Source organism: Nyctereutes procyonoides, unplaced genomic scaffold (genome assembly GCF_905146905.1).
Source record: "Nyctereutes procyonoides isolate TBG_1078 unplaced genomic scaffold, NYPRO_anot_genome, whole genome shotgun sequence".
Lineage (NCBI taxonomy): Eukaryota > Metazoa > Chordata > Mammalia > Carnivora > Canidae > Nyctereutes > Nyctereutes procyonoides.
Window position 1 is genome coordinate 36,575,260 of NW_026575146.1, and position 20,755 is coordinate 36,596,014.

The window sequence follows — 20,755 nt, forward strand, 5'->3', positions numbered from 1 at the left end:
TCATTGTATGGTCTGCATATATGGTTCTTCTTTCCAGAATTTCTTCTGATTTCAGCTTAATACATGATGAGCTTAATACATGATGACTTCAGTGTATATCCTATTTGAAAAGTTTATATTCTCTGTTGAAACAGTATTCTGTATTTACTAGATCAAACTTCTGATTCCTTATTTTATTTTTTGGAGGTATGTTAGTGTTTTATGATTATGGATTTATTAATTTCTCCTATTTTCACTAGTTTTGCTTTATAGATTTTATATCTATTTTCATAAGATGTGTGATCATTGTTATCTCTTGGTAGGTTATATCTTTAATCATGAAACATGTTCATCTTTTTATTGCTTTTTGCTATGAATTCTACAAGCATACCACAGAGATGTTTGGAGGTATGTTTAGGTTCAGTTCCAGACCACTGCAACCCAGTGAATATCACAATAAAGCAAATCAAATGAACCTTTTGGTTTCCTGTGCATATAAATGTTATGTTAGCACTATAGTCTAGTCTCTTAAATGTACAATATCATTACGTCTAAAAATCCCGATGTGCATACGTTTTTTAATATTTATTTATTTATTTATTTATTTATTTATTTATTTATTTATTTATTTATGATAATCAGAGGGGGGGGGATGCAGAGACACAGGCAGAGGGAGAAGCAGGCTCCATGCACCGGGAGCCCGACGTGGGATTCGATCCTGGGTCTCGAGGATTGTGCCCTGGGCCAAAGGCAGGCACCAAACTGCTGCGCCACCCAGGGATCCCTTGATGTGCATACCTTAATTAAAAAATACTTTATTGCTAAAAAATACTAACCATCATCTGAGATTTAAGTGACCCAAAATCTTTTTGATTGTGGAGAATCTTGCCTTAGTGAGGATGGCTGCTGACTGATGAGGGTGGTGGTTGTGAATATTGGGTGGCTGGGGCAATTTCTTAAAATAGGACAACAATGAAGTTAATGAATGTTAATGAATGTTAATGATTCTTTCAATGAGTCATAAATGTTCTTAATGGCATCTATAAAGTGAATCCTTCCCAGAAGGTTTTTGACTTACCTTGTCCAAATCCTTAAGAGGAACCACTATCTATGGCAGCTATAGTCTTATACAATGTATTTCTTAATGGATGTTTTGTTACCGGATGTGAACATGTTTATCTCCTTGTACATCTCCACCAGAGGTCTTGAGTGACCCAGAACATTGTCAATGAACAGTAATATTTTTTTTAAAGATTTTTATTTATTTATTCATGAGAGACAGAGAGAGAGGCAGAGACACAGACAGAGGGAGAAGCAGGCTCTTCGCAGGGAGCCTGATGTGGGACTCGATCCCGTGACTGGGATCACGCCCTGAGCCAAAGACAGACTCTCGCAGGTGTCCCAATGAGCAGTAATATTTTGAAAGGATATTTTTTCTGAGCAGTAGGTTTCAAAGAGTGGGCTTAAAATATTCAGTAAACCATACTGTAAACAGATGTGCTGCCATCCGGGCTCCATTGTTCCATTTGTAGAGCACAGAGTAGATTTAGTATATTTCTTAAGGGCCCTTGGATTTTCAGAAAGGTAAAGCAACAGTGGCTTCAACTGAAAATTACCAGCCATGTTAGCCCCTAAGAAGAGAGTCAGCTTGGCCTTTGAAGCCAGGCATTGGCTTTTTCACCAGCTATGAAAGTCCTAAATGACATCCTCCAGTTGAAGGCTATTTCATTTGCATTGAAAGTCTGTTGTTGAGTATAGCCATCTTCATGAATTACTTTAGTTAGATCTCCTGGATCACTTGCTGCTTCACCTTGGACTTGTATGTCATGGAGATGGCTTCTTTCTGTAAACCTTATAAAACAACCTCTGCTAGCTTCAGGAGTTTCTGCTGCAACCTCCTCATCTCTCTCAGCCTTCACAGAATTGGAGAGATAGGGCCTTGCTATGGCTTAGGTGTTGGTCTAAGGGAATGTTATGACTGGTGTGATCTTCTACGGAGTACCACACATACTTTCCCCAAATCCATAATAAGGCTGTCTCACTTTTATTGTCATTAATGTGTTCGGTGGAATAGTGCTTTATATTTTCTTCAAGAACTTTTTCTTTGTATTCACGACTCTGTTGTTTGGTGCAAGAGGCCTAGATTTCAGCCTACCTTAGCTTTTGACATGCCTTCCTCACTAATCTTAGTAATTTCTACCTTTTGATTTAAAGTAAGGGATGTGTTATTCTTCCTTCCACTTGAACACTTAGAGGCCATTGTGGGGTTATTAATTGGCCTCATTTCAATATCATTGTGTCTCAGGCAATAAGGAGGCCTGAGAGAGGTGAGGAGATGGCTAGTTGGTGGAGTAGACAATACACACATTTATTGACTAGGTTCACTGTCTTAGATGGATGTGGTTTTTGGCATCCCGAAACAATTACAGTAGTAACATCAAAGATCACAGGTCACCATATCAAATAATAATGAAAATGTTTGAAATAATTGAATACCAAGTTGTGACACTCACACACAAAGTGAGAAAATGCTGTTAGAAAAAATGGCACCAAGAGATTGCTTAAAGCAGCGTTGCCACAAAACTTCAATTTGCAAAAATCATAGTATCTGTCAAGTGCAGTAAAGCAAAGTGTAATAAGATAAGGTACTATATTCTATCCTTTCGTTTAAATTTTCTCTGTAAGGCTTTTAGTAGTCTTTATTAAACATATATTTTTAAACTCAACTGGAAAATCTTAGAGATGAATTTAAGTAGTTTACATTTTATTATTAGTAGTACATTTGGACTTCTACCATCTCATTCTGTTTTCTCTTTGCCATGTTTTTCCTAGTTGTTTGGTGCCTTGATTACATTTTCTTAGTTTCATTGTCTCTGGCTCTAGTGATTTGGAAGGTGTGAAAACCTTTATAGTTCTTCTAATGGCTTCCCTTAAAAAAATTCACTTATAAAATATTTCAGAAATAATAGGTGAGTATGGAGATTAACGTAACATTGGGGGAGGATGTTTGGATCTCTTTAGATAAGATTACTCTTTTCCTTACCTTACTTAGTTCCAGACCAACTGATAGAGGAACACAGGAGTTAAACAGATAAAAAAATGTAGGCATTATTACTGATAAATTTGTGGGAGTTGATTTATATCTGTTTGCATTTAGGTCTGCAGGCAACTGGAGTTACTTATGTAAGCAGTCACTGGCACATCAGACAACCAACCACAGGGTAAATTCCAGATGGTGCATCTGCTGACCGATGGAGCCGTAATCATCCTAGATCCTTGCATGACTCTGTAGAATACAGCCTCTTTCACCCTCCTACTGATGATGGACATGTAGCACCAAGAAGAAATAAGCTTTTGTCATAGTGAACTAAATCATTAAGATTTCAGGGTTAGTTGTTGCCATAGCTTTTCCTGAACAATTAGCGCACTTCATCACAAGGCATAGCATAGACCAAAACCATCCTCATACTCGTACGTCCTAAAAAGAAGATCAGAAAAGGACAGTTTTGTTTCTTCTTTTGTGAATTTCTTACTCTCATCTTCTGCCCATTTATTTATTTGGGTGTTAGCTTTTTTCTCTTTCACTTATATTTGGTTGTAAATTTTAATACTAATCCCTTTTGCTTTTGTGCATTGTACCTGCCTTCTCCTAGTGTGAATTATCTTTTTAAATTTTATTTATGGGGTCTTGTATTGAAGGGACACATTAAATCTTAATGTGACCAAATTTCTTAAATTTTTGCTTTATAGTTGGTACCTTTTATGTCTTGTTTTTTAAAGAAACCCATCCCTTCACTGTTATACTTTTCTATATTCTAAAACTTTTAAAGCTTTCTTTTTGTATCTAGGCTTGTAATCCACCTGAGATTTTTTTCTTTTTGGGGGACTGGTGGCATATGATGCGAGATCAGGATCCATCTTCTCCTACCATCCCTGGAAATATGCACATCCATTTATCCCCATACTGTGTATTGAGTATTCTTAACTTTTTCTAATGATCTATAATTCCATCTCCACCGTATGTGAAGTTTCCACGCATATGTGGCCTCTTACTGGGCCAATACTGCAGTACCTAAATTCAGTTTTACTATTTGGTAGGGCAAGGACCTCCTTCCTTTTCATTTTCAAAGTGGTTTCAGTTTTTCTTGGCCCTGTGGTCTTCTAGATTAATTTTAGGATCAGCTCTATTGAGATTTTAGTAAGTATTGCCTTTAGTTTGAGGGTAATCACCATCTTTGTGATAGTGAGTTTTTTCAATTATAAACCTGCTTTACCTTTCCAGAGGAGATGCACATGGTTTTTTAAATTATATTTCATAATTGGTTATTACAGGTATATAGAAAAACTCTTGGTTTTTGTATGTTAACCATGTATACCTAGAAACTTTGCAAAAGTTTATTAGGTTATTTAGTAGTTTGTCTACAGATTCTCTTGTATTTTGGGGGAAGATAATCATTGTCTATATATAAGGACAGTTGGTTCCTTTCCAATTCGTCTCTCTCATTTCTTTTTCTTATCTTGGCATCAGCCAGAATTTCCAGTTATTGTAATGATAGGAGTGATTGCTGTGCTAAAATCATATTGTTTTAATTATTCTTGCTTGATATTAGGACTGGGCTCTGAGTCAGGGATTTTAAAAATCTTAGGTTTCAGTCTAATAGTCTGTCCTAATTCTGCTACTTTACTACAGGTTTTGTGACCTTGCTTTTAGGTTAGGCACTTGGCCTCTTTAAGGTTAGGTTTCCTTTCCTGGAAGATACACTGTTGGTAGCAGTAGTGTATCTACCACATAGGTTGTAAAGAGCTTATTATTAATGCAGTATGTGACACTAAATTCTCTATGCTCGCTGTCATTATTTTCTTTATAAACATTTTTAAAAAATATTCATTTTTAGAGAGCATGAACAGGAAAGAATGAGAGAGCATGAGCAGGGGGAGGGGGAGAAGTGAACAGGGAGCCCAGTGTGGCTCCATTCCAAGACCCCGGGATCATGACCCCAGCCAAAGGCTTGATGGTTCACTGGCTGAGCCACCCAGATGCCCGTTTTCTTTTTTTAAATCAGTACTTTGATGAATATTTCTTCCCCTGCTCCCCTTGGTTACTCCTTCCCTTTAAAGTTGTGTAACTATCATAATACAGATGAGAGTTTGATGTCTGCTGGTCCTCTCTCAGGGACAATCATTGTTTAGGTGGAGGCTGTTTTTTTTTGTTTTGTTTTGTTATGTTTTTACCTGTTCTTTTTTGTTGCTTAGGTATATGAATCCTCCTTTCTGCTTGTCTTGTAGGTGAGCTCCCTTATGCTGTAGGAAAGCTGTTCATGTCTCTAGCTGCTCTGCCAGGATCTGTGAAGTGTCAGTACCAGTGGTAAATAGTAGGAAGTCCATAGTGTCTATGAGGCCCAAGTAGAAATTGTCATCTTTTCTGTTAAAAAGTGGTATATACCATATTATCAATGCCACCTGACTCCTCCATATACTTCTCACTTGGTTTAGAACATACTCCTCTGTTTGATTAATTATTCCCAAATATCTACAATTTTTTTTAAAGATTTTATTTATTTATTCATGAGAAACACAGAGAGAGGTAGAGACATAGGGAGAGGGAGAAGCAGGCTCCCTGTGGGGAGCCTGATGTGGGACTCATCCTACCTACAACCCAGGGATCATGACCTGAGCCAGAGGCAGATGCTCAACTGCTGAGCCACCCAGGCGTCCCCATATATCTACAGCTGTTATGCAGGAAAACGTTTTTTCATTTATTTAACATAGTTATAAAAGGAAGAAGTAGCAAACTGGAGGCTGAAAAGCCAAATCAAGAACGACAACTTTGGCACAAGGATATTGAATGTTTCTGTTAACATTTCCTTCATTTCTCAGAGAAGCAAGAGAGGCAACATTATGTGACAGATATGTATAATATATAGACAAGAAGGTTTATTACTTTAAAACTTTAGTTTTCTGTTTTTTGACAACAGAGACATTAAATGGAAGATACATGGGTTTACAGTAGGTTTATAAGTTTAATCATGAACCTTTAAGCAAAACTTTGTAAAGATCCCTGTTTCTAGCTCCAGGTTTCGAATAAATAGCTCTCATCGTAGCACTCTAGTCTCTGTAGCAGTTAATTACAATATGCTAACAATAGAATATTGAGAATATACTCTACAAGGACAATTGCATATCAAAAATCAGCGATTCTTTTTTTCTTCCCAGTAATATATAAAAACCTCTTCCCCACTTCCTTCTAGGTATTCCCAGTTTTATTTGGGTTTGTTAAAAGAAACTGGATTTCAAGGTACATATAGGTACAAATCAAAAGAAGTTACTAAACTATTTCTCTTTTTTAAATGTGCGCAAAGTGCTATGCTTACAGTATGCTTTGTATCATGATGAAGAGATGGCTTTGGAAAAACATTGTCAGCCTGCACGTTCACTTTTCAAAAGCTTCTTAATTTTGAATAGGTAATATATGGTACAAAACCTGTAAGTTCTAAAAGGCATAAATCTCACTTGCCCTTTTGTGTTTCTGGACACCCAGTTTCCCCCTATAAAAGGCATCCACTGCTACCAGTTTGTTGTATATCCTTCCAGAGATTTGCTATGCAGGGTTTCATACACAGTCACACAAATGTGTATATATGCTTTACATTCACTCAGATAAACAGTAGAAATGGTAGTATTTAAATAGTAGTCTATCTTGGCACTCTTTTTTAAGGATTTTATTTATTTACTTGAGAGAGCCGAGCCTGCTCACAGGTGCACAAGGCGGAGAGGGGTGGCGGGACTGAGGCATCTGCAGGCTCCCCACTGAGCAGGAAGCTGGTAATGTGCCCCTAAGGTCTGAGCTCCTGACCTGAGCTGAATCAGACAGCCTCTTGCTCCGCTGAGCCACCCAAGTGCGCCCTACCTTGCCAGTCTTCAGTCTTGAAAATTTCTGCCAAGTTGCCCCTCCTTACCCTTCAGGGAAGTTGTCCCGGTTTATATTCGTACCCACAGGAAACGTGAGAGAAAGTGCCTGTTTCTCCACAGACTCACCAACACAATGTCTTATCAAATTCTTTTGATTTTTGCCAGTCTGGAGGTAAACTAGTATCTTGTAGTTTCAGTTTGTATTTTTTTTTTTATTTTGAAGTTCAGTATCAACTTGAGATGAATTTAAAAATATTTTTCCAGGGGACCCTGGGTGGCTCAAGGGGTAAGCATCTGCCAGGTCATGGTCTCAGGGTCCTGGGATAGAGCCCCGAATCTGTCCCATCCCCTTGATCAACAAGAGCCTGCTTCTTCTGCCTTTGCCTCTCCTCTCAGCTCATGTTCTCTTTCTCTCTTGCAAAGAAAGAAATATTAAAAAAAATTTTTTTTCCCATTGTGTCTCTTGATTTATTTGCCAAGAAGACCATTTTAAAAATGTGCATTAATAGTCGATCTTCTTATGGCTTTTATATTTTGTTGCATTGAGAAAGGCCAAGTTGAAGAGTACAGAAATAATTCATTGTTTTGTTTTTCACATTTAAAATCTTTGATCCATCTGGAAATTTTAGAATAAGGTTAGGAGGTATGCAGGCTTCCTTCTGATAAAAAAGATGCATATACTGTGATATAATGTGCATGCTGTATGGAGATTATAAGTGATTTGGGGGAAAGAGTGGTTACTGTATTGGCTTTCTCTGTAAGGGAGAGTCATTGCAAGTTTTTTGATGGATAAAGAAAGCAACACTTTTCCGTAGGGCAAATGTAAAACACCCACGGCCTCAGCACCAGTACATATAGCAAAACCGGGACATTAAGTTTTTTCACTTGAGATTAACACAGTAACATAGACTTAGAAAATACTTGAAATAGATGCTTAGTATTGTGTCCGAATTTTTGTTTTTCACCCATTCCAATGCTTTTCTGAGGCGAAATCTAAGGCTTTAGAGGAACGCCTGGCCTGTTTGTAGGTTTACCTTTGCGTCCTGAACGGTTTTCGGGAGGCGATTTGAGACGGGACAGCGCTCCCCGAGCCGGCGCCCAGCGGGGTCTGCACCCGGAGGCCCGAGCTGCCGAGCTGCCGAGCTGCCGGCGGAGTCCAGGCCTAGCACCCGACTCCGACTCCTCCCCGCCCCCGCCTGTCCCGTCCCGGCCGTGGTGCCCCCTGGCGGCCGCGGGGCGCGTGGCTGCGGGAGGTCCCCCGCGCCCCCGCGCCCCCGCGCCCCCGCGCCCCAGGCAGGCCCTCGCCCAGTCCCTCTCCGCTGAGTGTCCTCTTAATGGCGGCCGGAGCCACTCGCCGACGAGGCTGCAGCCCGACCTCGAGACCAGAGCGGCGGGGCCCCACGGCGGCCAAGGCTCAGCCCCGTCCCGGCCCGGCCCGTTCCGGCCCGGCCCCGCGCCCCGCGCCCCCGCCCTGTGCCCTCCGTGTGGTGCCGTCCGAGAGGAGCCGAGGCGGCCGGGTGGGCTGGTGGGCTGGCCCCGAGGAGGGCCGGGGCCGTCGCTGTGCTCCGCTCTTGGGCGCCGCCCTTCCAACTTTCTGTTTGTTTCACTCCGGGGGTGCGGTCACGGCTGCGCCTCCCCTCCCGGCGGGCGGCCCCGGGTCGACGCCCCGGCCTTACCTCCGCCCCGCCTTCCCGATGCCGCGGAGTCATGAGCCGGGAGGGCGCGGGGATCCCGCTGGTGGTGGAGGTGATCAGAGGTGAGTGCTGGGGCGCGGGGGCGCGCCGCCCGCACTCCCGTGTTTGGGGGGACGGCCTCGGGGCCTCGGCCCGGCCAGGGACGCGGCGCGGGGCGGGGCGGGGCGGGGCGAGGAGGCTCCTGCTGCTGCCGTGGGCCCCCACGCCCACCGTCGGGCCAGCGGGTGCTGCCCTCCCAGGACCCCGCCCCGGGGAACCCGCATGGACGTGCGGGGGGCACCCGGTTGTCCTCCTCCCTGGCTGCCACAAAACTGGCCTCTGCTCCCCTGGGGTCAGATCCCAGGTCACTGTGTGCGCGGGGACCAAGGGTCATTCGTGGTGGGGAAGAAATAAGCTCCGTCAGCTGCTTGAGTGTCTGGTTGCAAGACGTTTCAGTTGAGGAGTTTGCAAGGAAATAAAGACAGCGACGGTGAGCGTTGAATCGCAGACAAAAATTGTGTAAATTACCATTTGGGGAAAGGATGCCAGCTGGCATTCTGTTCTTTACTATGTTGAAGGCTGCCCTTGACTTTGCTACAATCCGAGTGTGAGTGCTCTGCTAACACACGTATGGCCACTAGTAGGTGCTACAGGTGGGTGACTGCTCCACCTAGGATCTCCAGGCAGCACCTTGGGGTGAGGTGGGGGAAGGGTGCAGCCTCAGAGCACTCTTGCTAAACTCCATGGAGCCCAGCTGCGTTTACGCAACACAAGTCCATCTCTCACTCATCTTGGAGACACCTCTCATTGCTTAGTTCGTAATGGTAATTTGTCTAATTGTAGAAATCACACACACAAAAAATAATAATGATGATTCTGAATCAAGAAGTAGGGATCCCTAAGAACAGTTGAATAAACACATGGTTTATTTCATTTGTGTTCTATAGCCATAAACATTAATTTTACAGCGATTTTGATAGCGTTCTTTAGCTTCTATTTTAAAAAGCAGAATTTCTTACTGAAGACTTCTTAGGATGACTTGAAAACCTAGCAAAACATACCGCGAGTAATCTAGGTTGGTGCCGAACTACCAAATGCATGCTGCCCTTTGCTGAAATTCCTTAGCCCAGGGGAACTAGACTTTTGTAATGAGAGGTTCCTCTAGAAGTTTAGCCATGTTGCTGTGTGAAAAATTACTTATGGCTATTGACATTTCTGGTTAAAAACAATTTCTCCTTTAAAAATGTTGCTTATGTTACCTACCAAAATAGCAGAACATTTTGAAATTACCCATTGGCACCCTTACTATGCATGGAAAAAACTTAAAAATTGACTTAATCTGAAAAGAGTTGCATCATGATATGTGAAACGTTTTTTTAATAACCTGAAGGAAGGAACATTGCAATTTTTCCATTGCAGATCGCCTTTGTTTTGCCATTCTCTACAGCAGACCAAAGAGTTCATCAAATGTACATTATTTCAGCATAGATAATGAACTTGAATATGAGAAGTAAGTATTGCTTTTTAAAAGATTGTTACTAACTTTTTTATTTTGAAGAATCTAAAGGTATGTTTGTAAATAGAATAGCCTTGGAAAATTAAAAAATTGTTGATGGATAATTGCAGAATGCTTTTTTTCTTGGTAGTATAGCCCTTGGTAATAAAGTACATCCTTAGGGAAAATATCAAAATGAAGGAACTTCCTAAATTTGACAACTTGTATTTGAAATCCTAACAGTTTAAAGTATAATGAGATATAAACTAGTATATTAATAAGTAAGATGTGGTGTTTTTACCATTGGAAAAACAGCTTCTTCATTCAGATGTTATTGAGGCTAGACTTCAGCATTGTAGCACTTGTCATATTTTTTGTCATATTTTTTAATAGGAGTTATTTACCAGAATAGCACTAGTTTGCCACTAGTAGGGCAGTATCATTAAGTTGTATGACCAATAACAATTTGGTGTATGCTTTCTTGTCTTAGTTGGATCTTGTAGTTCCAAAAAGACATTTATATTTAGAGGATCTAGAATGTATATGTATATTTTTGTTTTTCATTTTTAAAGCTTCTACGCAGATTTTGGACCACTCAATCTGGCAATGGTTTACAGATATTGTTGCAAGATAAATAAGAAATTAAAGGTAAAATCTTTTTTACTTAAGATTTGACTTAAGTTATCATTGTTAACTTGATTCTGATGAGGGAAAATAAAGGAAAATATACCTCTATTTTTTTTTTTCATTAAAAAACCAATAACATATAAAACACCTATTTCTCACTACAGTGGTGTTTGGGACATACATGTGATTTTTGTTATATATAGTCATAGTATTTATGTTTGTTTTCCACAGTTTTGACTGAGTGGTTTAAGATTGATTGGGTCATTTGGTTCTGATTTGGATTGATGATGCTCAGATACTTGAAAAGCCAAAGTAGGAATTGGTTAATGAAATAAAACCTCTTGCTGTCTGATCTAATTGGGACTGAACCCTTGCTTTAGTCATTGTTCTTCTTTCTGCTTCACTTGGACAGAGTGCTAGCAAATTAATAAAAGATACTGGCTCATCTCACTTCCATTCTTTTTTTTAAAGATTTTATTTATTTATTTGGGAGAGAATTATGAACCCGCACTCAAGTAGGAGACAAAGACAGAGGAAGGGCGGGGAGGAGGGGGGAAGAAGGGAGAAAGAAGGGGTAGCGGGAGCACGCACAACATGGGGCTCAATCCGAGAATCCTGACCTGAGCCGAAGGCAAACACTTAACCAACTGAGCCACCCAGGTGCCCCAACTTCCATTCTATCTTTAATCTGTCATGGTATTGTATTACTCGTGACTCTTCACCCCACCTTCCCCTCACCTTCCCCTCACCAGGGAAGCAGGGGCCACTGTTTTTTTAAGAACATGTTTGAGAGTTGCAAAAGTGTATTTCTATTAGTTTGAACTTAGACACCATTCTTCTATCTTAAAAACTTGTAAGTTATGGTGACATCAATAAAAAGTGTTTATGTGTTCCTAGCAATTCCAAACTTGTCACTGTAAATTCTCAAATAGAAAATTCTGGAAACAACATTACCCAATTGATTACCTACCATACTAATAATACACAGAAGAAATAATATTTATTTTCAATTAAAAGTTAAATCATATTAAAAATTTATGAGTAAGGCAGATTTTTTCCCCTTGAGCCTCAAACCTAAAATTCCCCATTATAAATGTTAGAAGCACTTGTCAAAGGAGTTACTGATCTGCAGAATGGAAGTAGTAGGATTGCCTTTTCTTTTTTGTATTCCATATGTTTGCCCTACAGATTTATGTAGAGATGGAGACTCTTCTTTCTGGACTTTATTTTTTTCTTGAATAAGAGTATAAGCATTTATAGCCTTGTATATTTATGTCCACACCCTCCTCCTCTTTTCTGGTTGCTAATGGCAGATCTTTTGTTCATACAGGGCTGGGAAGCTAAAAATACCCTCTCCCCCAACTTGTGTTTCTTTGCTTAATTTTGAAAGACTTTATCACCCCTATACTCCACGTTTTATCCTTTGACTGAAAAAAGAATGTACTGGTATATTGGTCTTTTTTTTTTTTTTTTTAACTTTCTATAATTTAGCAAAACAACTTCCAGGGTGTTGACCACCCAGCCTGATGAAATACTACTGCCTGCTAATTAGTGACAAAAGTGTGCTGAGTTTGAATTAAAGTTGTCTTGTTCTTGTGTTACTCTATGGCTGGTTGGGTTTGGGTTTTGTTTTTTAAAATCAACTTGATTTCTTACGCTGTGTAAACAACTAAAGGAAAATATGTACACGTTCATCATTAAATCACAGAAGCCAAGAAATATGTGCTTTTTGAACTGAATATATCCTTTTCCTTATGCCTACCTGAATCTGTTTCTGCTCACGTTAGTGAAATACAGGTGAGGAGGTGCTAACTAATCATATGCTTTTTTGGTTTTTAAATTCCATATCCTTTTTATTTAACTTTTTATTGAAGTACAATGTATGTAACAGCAATAGGTACAGATCTTGAGTGCACAACTCAATGAATTTTCACAAAGTGAATATAGGTTACCATCCTGGTCATCAAATCAAGAACAGAGCATTAACAATGCCACACAAGAACCCACTTATGCTGTTGTCTTTGCTCCACCCTCACCCTGTCCTCCTACCCCATTCATCATCTTGATTTCTAACAGAATGAATTATTTTTGCCTGTTTTAATATACCCTTTTAATTATAAAGGTTTGGGGAATGTACTTAAGAACAAAAACAGAAAAAGCCTCCCCTATCACTGCCTTTTCCAGCATCTTATGTATTCTTTCAGAGCTTATACTCCAAGCATATATCTCTTCATGTCCCCTCCCTAACCCCTTAACTGTACTTTCATCCCAGTCCAAGAACATGTCTTTTTTGGGAAGGTACATGGTATTTTGGGGTATCAAAGTCAATCATTTTCAAGATCTTGCTAAGATGAATGCTTTTACATTGTAAGGTTTGGAATTTATCTTCATCACAAAATGAAGTTTTGAAGACTCAAAATTAAAAGAGAATACTAACAGCTGTTTATCTTTATATAGTCCATCACAATGATGAGGAAGAAAATTATTCATTTTACTGGCTCTGATCAGAGAAAACAAGCAAATGCTGCTTTCCTTATTGGATGTTATATGGTGAGTATTTAATGGATTTCCTAACATATTGCATAGTGAACATGCATCCAATGGTGCTACTTCAAAGCAATTGAAATTTTGAAATTACTTTTTCTAAGATAGTATCTTGATTTCTTTCCAGAAGGAACGTGTTTTGCTTTTAAAGATTTGACCAACAGGAAGCCTGTGCATTTTGGGGGAGATGGGGTGTATGGGAGATTTCTGTACTTTTTACTCAGTTTGCTGTTCTGAACCTAAAACCGCTCTTTAAAAAGTCTATTTTCTAAGAAATTGACCAACTCCCAGGAAGACCTTTGTATATGTTATGGCACTTAAGGTTAGAAAAAACAGCCCCCAAAGCTTTGTTTTATAAACCCATGATCATTTAGTGAGGTTGTGAAAGTAGAACCAGGACCAGTAAATTTTTTTCTAGAGAAACATCAAAGTGCAGCACATGAGGTAAGAGTGCTTTATAATTTGAATATAAGCGATTTTTTTCCTAAGATGTGACTCTTAGGTCTATTCTTACAGATTCTTTTCATTTTCATCAAAACATCTAGCATGAAGATAATGGCGAGTCCGTGTTACAGGAAAAAGGGTACATGCTACGTAGGGTACACAGGACATCGAGAGGTCTAGTTGAATCATTGGAAAATATGCTTTGGAATAGCCAATGTTTATACAAGACTCATAAACTTCATTTATTTTAAGCATCACGAAATATCTTTGTTTCTTTAGAGTCACATTTTATTACTGCCTAGTACTTTCATCTGTGGGAATACCTTAGCAACAATTTTTCCAGAGTAGGCTGAGAGCTCGTCCAGAATAGTGCCCCTTATCTGTTTGTTGGTGTGGAACCTGGCTGCCCTATTGATGGAAGAAGAATAGCTAGTGGATGTGTCTTCTACTCCCACCCACCATTAGGGGATTGTTTTTGAAATTCTTTAGATAAGTTTTTTTTCTTCCCCAACTTGCTGCTTGCCTCTGTCATGCTTTCCTTCCTTTGAAAATTATTTTCTGGTATATAGTTTAATGATTTGGAATATATAGTGATTAAACCAGAGGTTGGTGGTACTAGCTGAAATTGCACCTAAGCATTTACTAATTTCCTTTTCTGTGTTTAAGGTAAATCATTAACAAATGTAATTAGGGCCTTTTTGCTTTTATTTTCCTCTTCAAGTGCTTACAGAAGTAGTTGATAGAAATATTTCTGGTCTTTAAAAAAAGGGGGGGGCAGCTCTGGTGGCACAGCGGTTTAGCGCCGCTGCAGCCTGGGGTGTGATCCTGGAGACCCGGGATTGAGTCCCACATCGGTCCCCCTGCATGGAGCCTGCTTCTCTCTCCGCCTGTGTCTCTGCCTCTCTCTTTGCTCTCTCTGAATGATTGAATAAATAAATCTTTAAAAAAAAAGAAAAAAGAAAAATATTTCTGGGATACTTCTAAGTTTTCTTATCATCTCTGAATGTGTGAAACACAGGTTTGTAGATTAGGCCTACTAAAATTTGACTTCTTAAGCGTACCCAGATGTGGTGCTTTTGTTTGTGTTTTTCCCATCTCTCCTGCTGTGTATTGTGCTTAGGAAAAATTCTTAGGGGGGAAAAAAGCCTAGACTAGTTCTTAAGAAAAAGAGTATGGAGAGGTGGCTCTTTGAATAACTGGGGCATGTGGTCCCATTACTTAGCCCATCACTGGGAAGAGGACCCCATGGATTAGAATCAATCATGACAGCTTTACAGAAAAAGGGATGCAGCCAGAATTCTTGGGGTTTGTAAAATATTAAAGGGAATCCTGGAGAAATGGCCCTTAGTGTGACAGTGAAAATATTCACCCATCCAGGAGAAAATAGAGGAAGACACTCCGTTTAAGAGAACGTGCTCCTGAGTAGAACACACACAGCTCTGCTTGCACTGCTCTTGGCTCAGTCATTCATCCCTGGTCCATGACCTGTTCCCAAGATGGGGCACGGGGAGAAGGCTACAGGGAGCCAGACATGGGGACGTCAGTGAAGAACCCTCAGAGGGTTGTTGCAAGCATGGTGGGAAACAAGGATTTTGTTAAAAACAGTGCTTAATAATTTAATAAATAAGAAGTCTCTTTTTAACAATCTTGTTGCTGTTGGAAAAAAAACAATGACCCCTTGGCATATTTACTGAAAATTTGTTGTCATATTTGTTCTAAGTTTGCTGTTGGTCTTTTGACTTTGTTTATGTTTGCATTTTTGCATGTAAAAGTTTATTTTTCTAGATTTAACATATTTAGAGTTAGAAATCCTTCGGGATTTTACACTCTCAGATTGGCACTGATTTGATTGGTTAAGAAAGTGCCAGGTAAGTAATTTGGACATTCACTTGAGTTCATTCCTCTGCTTAGTTAAGAAGCCAGCTTGGCAGGATTACAGCTCTTGGCTGTAGCAAAAGTCTTTGCAGCCATGACTGGCTGGCTAAAGTAGGGGCTTGGAGTTGAAATAGATGGTAGGTGGGAAGACAGGAGAAAAACTTCCAAGAAAAGGAAATTTATTTATTTTTAAAGATTTTGTTTCTTTATTAGATAGTGTGTGAAAGAGAGCACGAGCGGGAATTGTAGGGGAGAGGGAGAAGCAGGCTCCCTGCTGAGCAGGGACCCCCCCCCTCCCCCGACTCTGGGCTGGATCCCAGGACCCTGGGATCATGACCTGAGCCAAAGGCAAGATGGCTTAGCTAACTTAGCCACCCAGGGGCCCTGAGAAAGGAAACTGATCAGTAGCAGAGGAGTGTCAAGATATAATATAGATATCTCAAAACATTAAATATCAAAGTAAGTAAGTGAAAATTTGATCTGGTTGAAGTCTGTTGAATCCTCTGATTAAAGATTTTTAGAAAGAGTGAAAGTTCCCTAAAATTGATCTGCAGCCTTCGTAACCATTTTTTGGGGTTGTTGAGGAATTTGGAGATAGTAGTGATTTTTAGTGATTAACGTGGAAGATGGTGTGGTAATGTTAGAACAAAAAATCTGGAGGAAGAACTGTCAGTAAGAAAGTATTCCCAATAAGCTGACTCACTATCCATCTTTTTACACTCTGGGCCTCTGAAACGAATGTCTTCTTCATCTTCATGTATTCCAAAGGACCTAATACGGAGTGTGGAGCAGGCTTGTTTTTTGTTTTTTGTTTTTTTTTTTTTTTTTTTTTTTTGTCTTAAAAGCAGAGGAGGTTAGGTTTTGCAAATACTCAACTATTAAAACAGGTTTGATACGCTCATGCTTTGTTAGTCCCTTTTGTCAGTTGGTCAGGTACCATCTGTGGCAGAAGAAGTGAGATTATTGGCTTACTATTCATTTGTCTTTGTGTATTTCCAAGTATTGCATGTTATATGGCCTGGTAAATGGTTTTACCAACTATCTGGAATGGTAGGAGCTTTGGTAACAAATTGTGGTGAAGGTAAAATTCTTTTATATAGTTGAAGAATAAAAAAGATAACTGAATTTTTCTTCTTACAGAAAGATAAATATCACATCATTTTATGAAGTCATCAGTTTACCCTGTTGTGATAACTCAGTGGTTATTATCTAGCCAGATTTTGGGGGTGGTGGCATTTAAGCTGTCATTTGAAGGAAAGGTGAATTTTTAAAAAAAGATTATATGTATTTATTTGAGGGGGAGGGAGAGGGAGAAGCAGCCTCCCCGCTGAGCAGGGAGCCCAATGTGGGGCTCAATGTGAGGCTCGATCCCAGGACCCTGGGATTATGATCTGAGCCAAAGGCAGATAGATGTTTAACAGACTGAGCCACCCAGGTGCCCCTGAAGTAAAGGTGAAATTTTAAGTGGAAAAGCAAGTGCCCTTCAAAACAAATTCATGATAGTGAAGAGAGTATTCTGAAAGTAAAAGTTTGAAACTTTGTTTTGTCATTTTGTTGTGAAAAATGTCATGTACATTTATACCTTTGAAAATTTAGAAAATTTTCCTTAAAAAGAAACCTTTTATATTTATACAAGTAGGATATGTGTATATGTGTGTGTACTATAACCATATGTTTTATGTTCACCAGTATAGTTTTATCACCTGTTTTTTTCAGTCAGTGGTCTGTCCTTCCACTTTAGCACATACTCCATCATCTCTGTACCTGGATTATATTCATATTTCCTCCATTGATCTAAAATGTCCAGAGCAATATCTAATCCAGGACCATGTATTGTGTGTGACTATTGTGCCCTTAATCTCTCTCACACATGCATGGTCCCTTTTTGCTAACACTGATTTATGAGACCAGACCTCTTATGGACTGTTCCACTTTTCGAATTTCTCTGTTGTTTTCCTTGTGGTATTTTTTAACTTGTTTCTCCATTCTCTGTATGTCTTGTGAACCAGAAGTTAAATCTATAGCCTCATGCATTAATAGTATATGTTGCATCGTATCTGAAAACAAATGATACCTAAATTACCATTATGGATGCTAAAAATGACCACTGGATTTGGTGCTATCAAATTCCTTTAATGTATGGTTTTCTCCTTTATAACTTAGTGGGTTCTGTATGGTATCATCTTGGAACTATTTGTATGTTCAATACCCTGTCAACCATGAATCTAGTGTTTTATTTTTTTTTAAACGTTTTATTTATTTATTTATGAGAGACACAGAGAGAGAGAGAGGCAGAGACATAGGCAAAGAGAGAAGCAGGCTTCCGGGACTCCAGGATCACACCCTGAGCTGAAGGCAGGTGCTTAACCGCTGAGCCACCCAGGCAGCCCAATATTTAGTGTTTTAAACAACAGTTAGTAGTACTTGCCTCAATCATTAATTATATTTGAGTTTCAGTAAAACCATAATTTCTAATTATTTTATTCATCCTTCATTTATTAGCTGACTTCTTTTATGGGAATTGAACTTCCCCTCTTCCAGCCGAGGCTCTGGTTATCCTGAAACCAATTTCCTACTAAAAAGGCAGAATGAATGGTCTTTTCCCTTTAAGTACAGTTTTCAGTCAAGGGTTATATTAATAGCTACAAAAGAAAATGTTTATAACCTGCCTTAAAATCATCTAAATGAAGTTTCAGTGGATCTTATACTTATTTGCTAAACATTTAAAAAATGTACAGCACTTTCCCCATTAGTTTTTAACAACATCTGATTAGCATTTAGGAAATTGGGAATTTACTAACCAAATGTCCATCATTGCTAGATGGAATGAAAGAAAATGAGTGTAATCATTCCCGTATTTGCATTTATTTATCATAGTAAAGTTTCTTTTTTAGTCACAGCACCCATTTAAATCAAGAATTGAAACAGCTGTACATGATTTTGTTTATATGAAGCTCTTGGAAAGATGTCTCTGTTCCATAGTGACAGTAAGCATATCAGTGGTTGCCTCAGACTTGTGGGGAAGGGGGAAACATTTGGGATTAACTGAGAAGATCCACAGGAGAACTTTTGAGGTAATGGACATTTCCTACTTGGATTGTTGTTGTGGTCATATAGCTGTGGACAGTTGAAATCTATTGACCTATATACATTTAAAATGTATGTTTTCGTTGATTGTAAGTTACACTTCCATAAGTTTTTTTTTTTTTTTTTTCCAAGCAACCAAAAAGAAAGCAAGCAAGGGAGCTGAACTTACAACCAGGCTTTTAAATCAAGATACTTAAAAAATGAAGCATTAACTGTTAAATTTATTAAGATTTTATTTTATTTTAAAGCACAATCACTAATCATTTAAGAAATGATTGTCACTTTCTGTTACTATTTATTTTTTTATGTGTATACTTTGTAATAGAAGTGGTGGTGTGTTATACTAGTAGGTATAAACGTTAATTTTTATTTTGTTAAAGATTTTAATTATTTATTCATGAGAGACACACAGAGAGAGAGAGTCAGAGACACAGGCAGAGGGAGAAGTAGGCTCCATGCAGGGAGCCTGATAGGGGACTCGATCCCTGGTCTCCAGGATCAGGCCCTGGGCTGAAGGCGGTGCTAAACCGCTGAGCCACCCGGGCTGCCCTAAATGTTAATTTTTAGTTGCAAAACAGTTTTTTTTTTTTTTTTTTAAGGTTTTATTTATTTATTCATGGGAGACACAGGCAGAGAGGCAGAGACACAGGCAGAGGGAGAAGTAGGCTCCATGCAGGGAGCCTGACACGGGACTTGATCCTGGGTCTCCAGGATCACACCCCGGGCCGAAGGCGGCGCTAAACCACTGAGCCACCCGGGCTGCCCGCAAAACAGTTTTTTGGAAGAGGCCACTGAGCTGGCTTTTAATTTCAATTTATGTAGAATATCTGGCACCAATTAATAAGCATTCATTAAATGTCTTTCTCTTTCTATTTCCTGTTTCTTTCGACTATTATCATTCCTTAAATATTCTTTTTATATTAAAAAACAAGAAAGTTGCCGTATTATCTTACTGGTCATCAACTTTGGTTATATCTTATTGACCAGCAGTTATATTTTTCTGCAGATATATAGTATTCAGCTCTTCCACAAGTTAAATGTACTTTTGAGGGCTAATCTGGGAAATTAACCCTTTTTTCTAACATATTTGTGGCTGTGTTCTGAGTATAAAATAAATGATGCAAGCAAACTCTTGGTACATAGCTTGCAAATTTGCTTTCCTTAATGTTTAAAAGATTACTTTGGGAGAGCTAATTGTGCTAACATGTAGATTCCTTGTTCAAAATTTATCACTCTGTAAGTAGTATTTTTTTATTTCTAAGCAATTTTTGTAACCTTTAGAATGGCTTACCTTGTAAAACCATTTGCATTGAAAATTGTACTCATTAAATCCTAAGAATTTATTAATTCAGCAGTCTGAATAGAATCCTAATTGTGTCAGATTTGAGATTATTTCAACAGTCATGATAAGAGCTCAGAGACTTAATTTGTTAGTTAATGATGGTCTTTTGAATCTCTGTTCTACTTCTTAAGGATTTAATGATTTTGAACCCAGAGTAGTCAGTGCTAGGTGAAGGTGGCTACCTGTTGAAGGGATCAGGTAAGAAGCTAAGACAAAGGGAGCAGAAAGGATCTGAAAGCCACAAGTAAGAATCCAGTTCAGGAAATAGTCTAGCTGGGGCAGCAAAGACTACAGGACCAAGGGGGTGGGAGGGACAGCTCAAGTTTTTATAAGTACTCATCCTTGGGCAGATACCGTGGTGTCGGTGACAGGCAGGGCAACAGCAACAGGCTGCTGTGAATAGCAACCAGAAGGCAGGTTAGTGTGAGGTGTGCCCAGAAGGGGACAAGGCCATGTGGTGGAGGTAGCTGTGAGCATCCCTGCTGATGTCAGCCATGCTTCCTTTCTCGCCCTAGTGAGCCTGACCGCAGCTATTAGAGCCACCTGGGACACAATTTGGGGAAAGAGTGAAGATAAATGGCTCTCTCTGTTATAAGCTTTGATTGTAGATCTTTTAAGCTCTCTGGAATGTTGGAATCCTGTCCCTGTTTCAGTACTTGTTTTAGATAGTATGGTTTCTTGTCTATAGATAAGGTCTGAGCAGTAGGCTCTCTCCATCCAGTAACAAGCAGTGTGATTTTGGGTGACCAGCAAATATCACAGGTTGGAAAGTAGTGACCT

The 20,755-nt window shown here is 39.4% G+C and overlaps 1 protein-coding gene across 6 annotated transcripts in view; it reads left to right on the forward strand.

Moving 5' to 3' along the window:
• CDC14B (cell division cycle 14B) overlaps positions 1-20,755 on the forward strand; it is a 98,698-nt gene that overhangs the window by 34,902 nt on the left and 43,041 nt on the right. For 4 of the 6 annotated variants that reach the window (XM_055309895.1, XM_055309894.1, XM_055309899.1 and 1 more), the window contains exons 2-4: positions 9,981-10,071; positions 10,629-10,704; positions 13,141-13,233. In XM_055309895.1, the coding sequence (XP_055165870.1) occupies positions 9,981-10,071; positions 10,629-10,704; positions 13,141-13,233 (260 nt within the window). Of the gene's footprint in view, positions 1-8,321; positions 8,645-9,980; positions 10,072-10,628; positions 10,705-13,140; positions 13,234-20,755 lie in introns of those variants that run through there. The other 2 variants (XM_055309900.1, XM_055309897.1) reach the window with 2 other exon arrangements.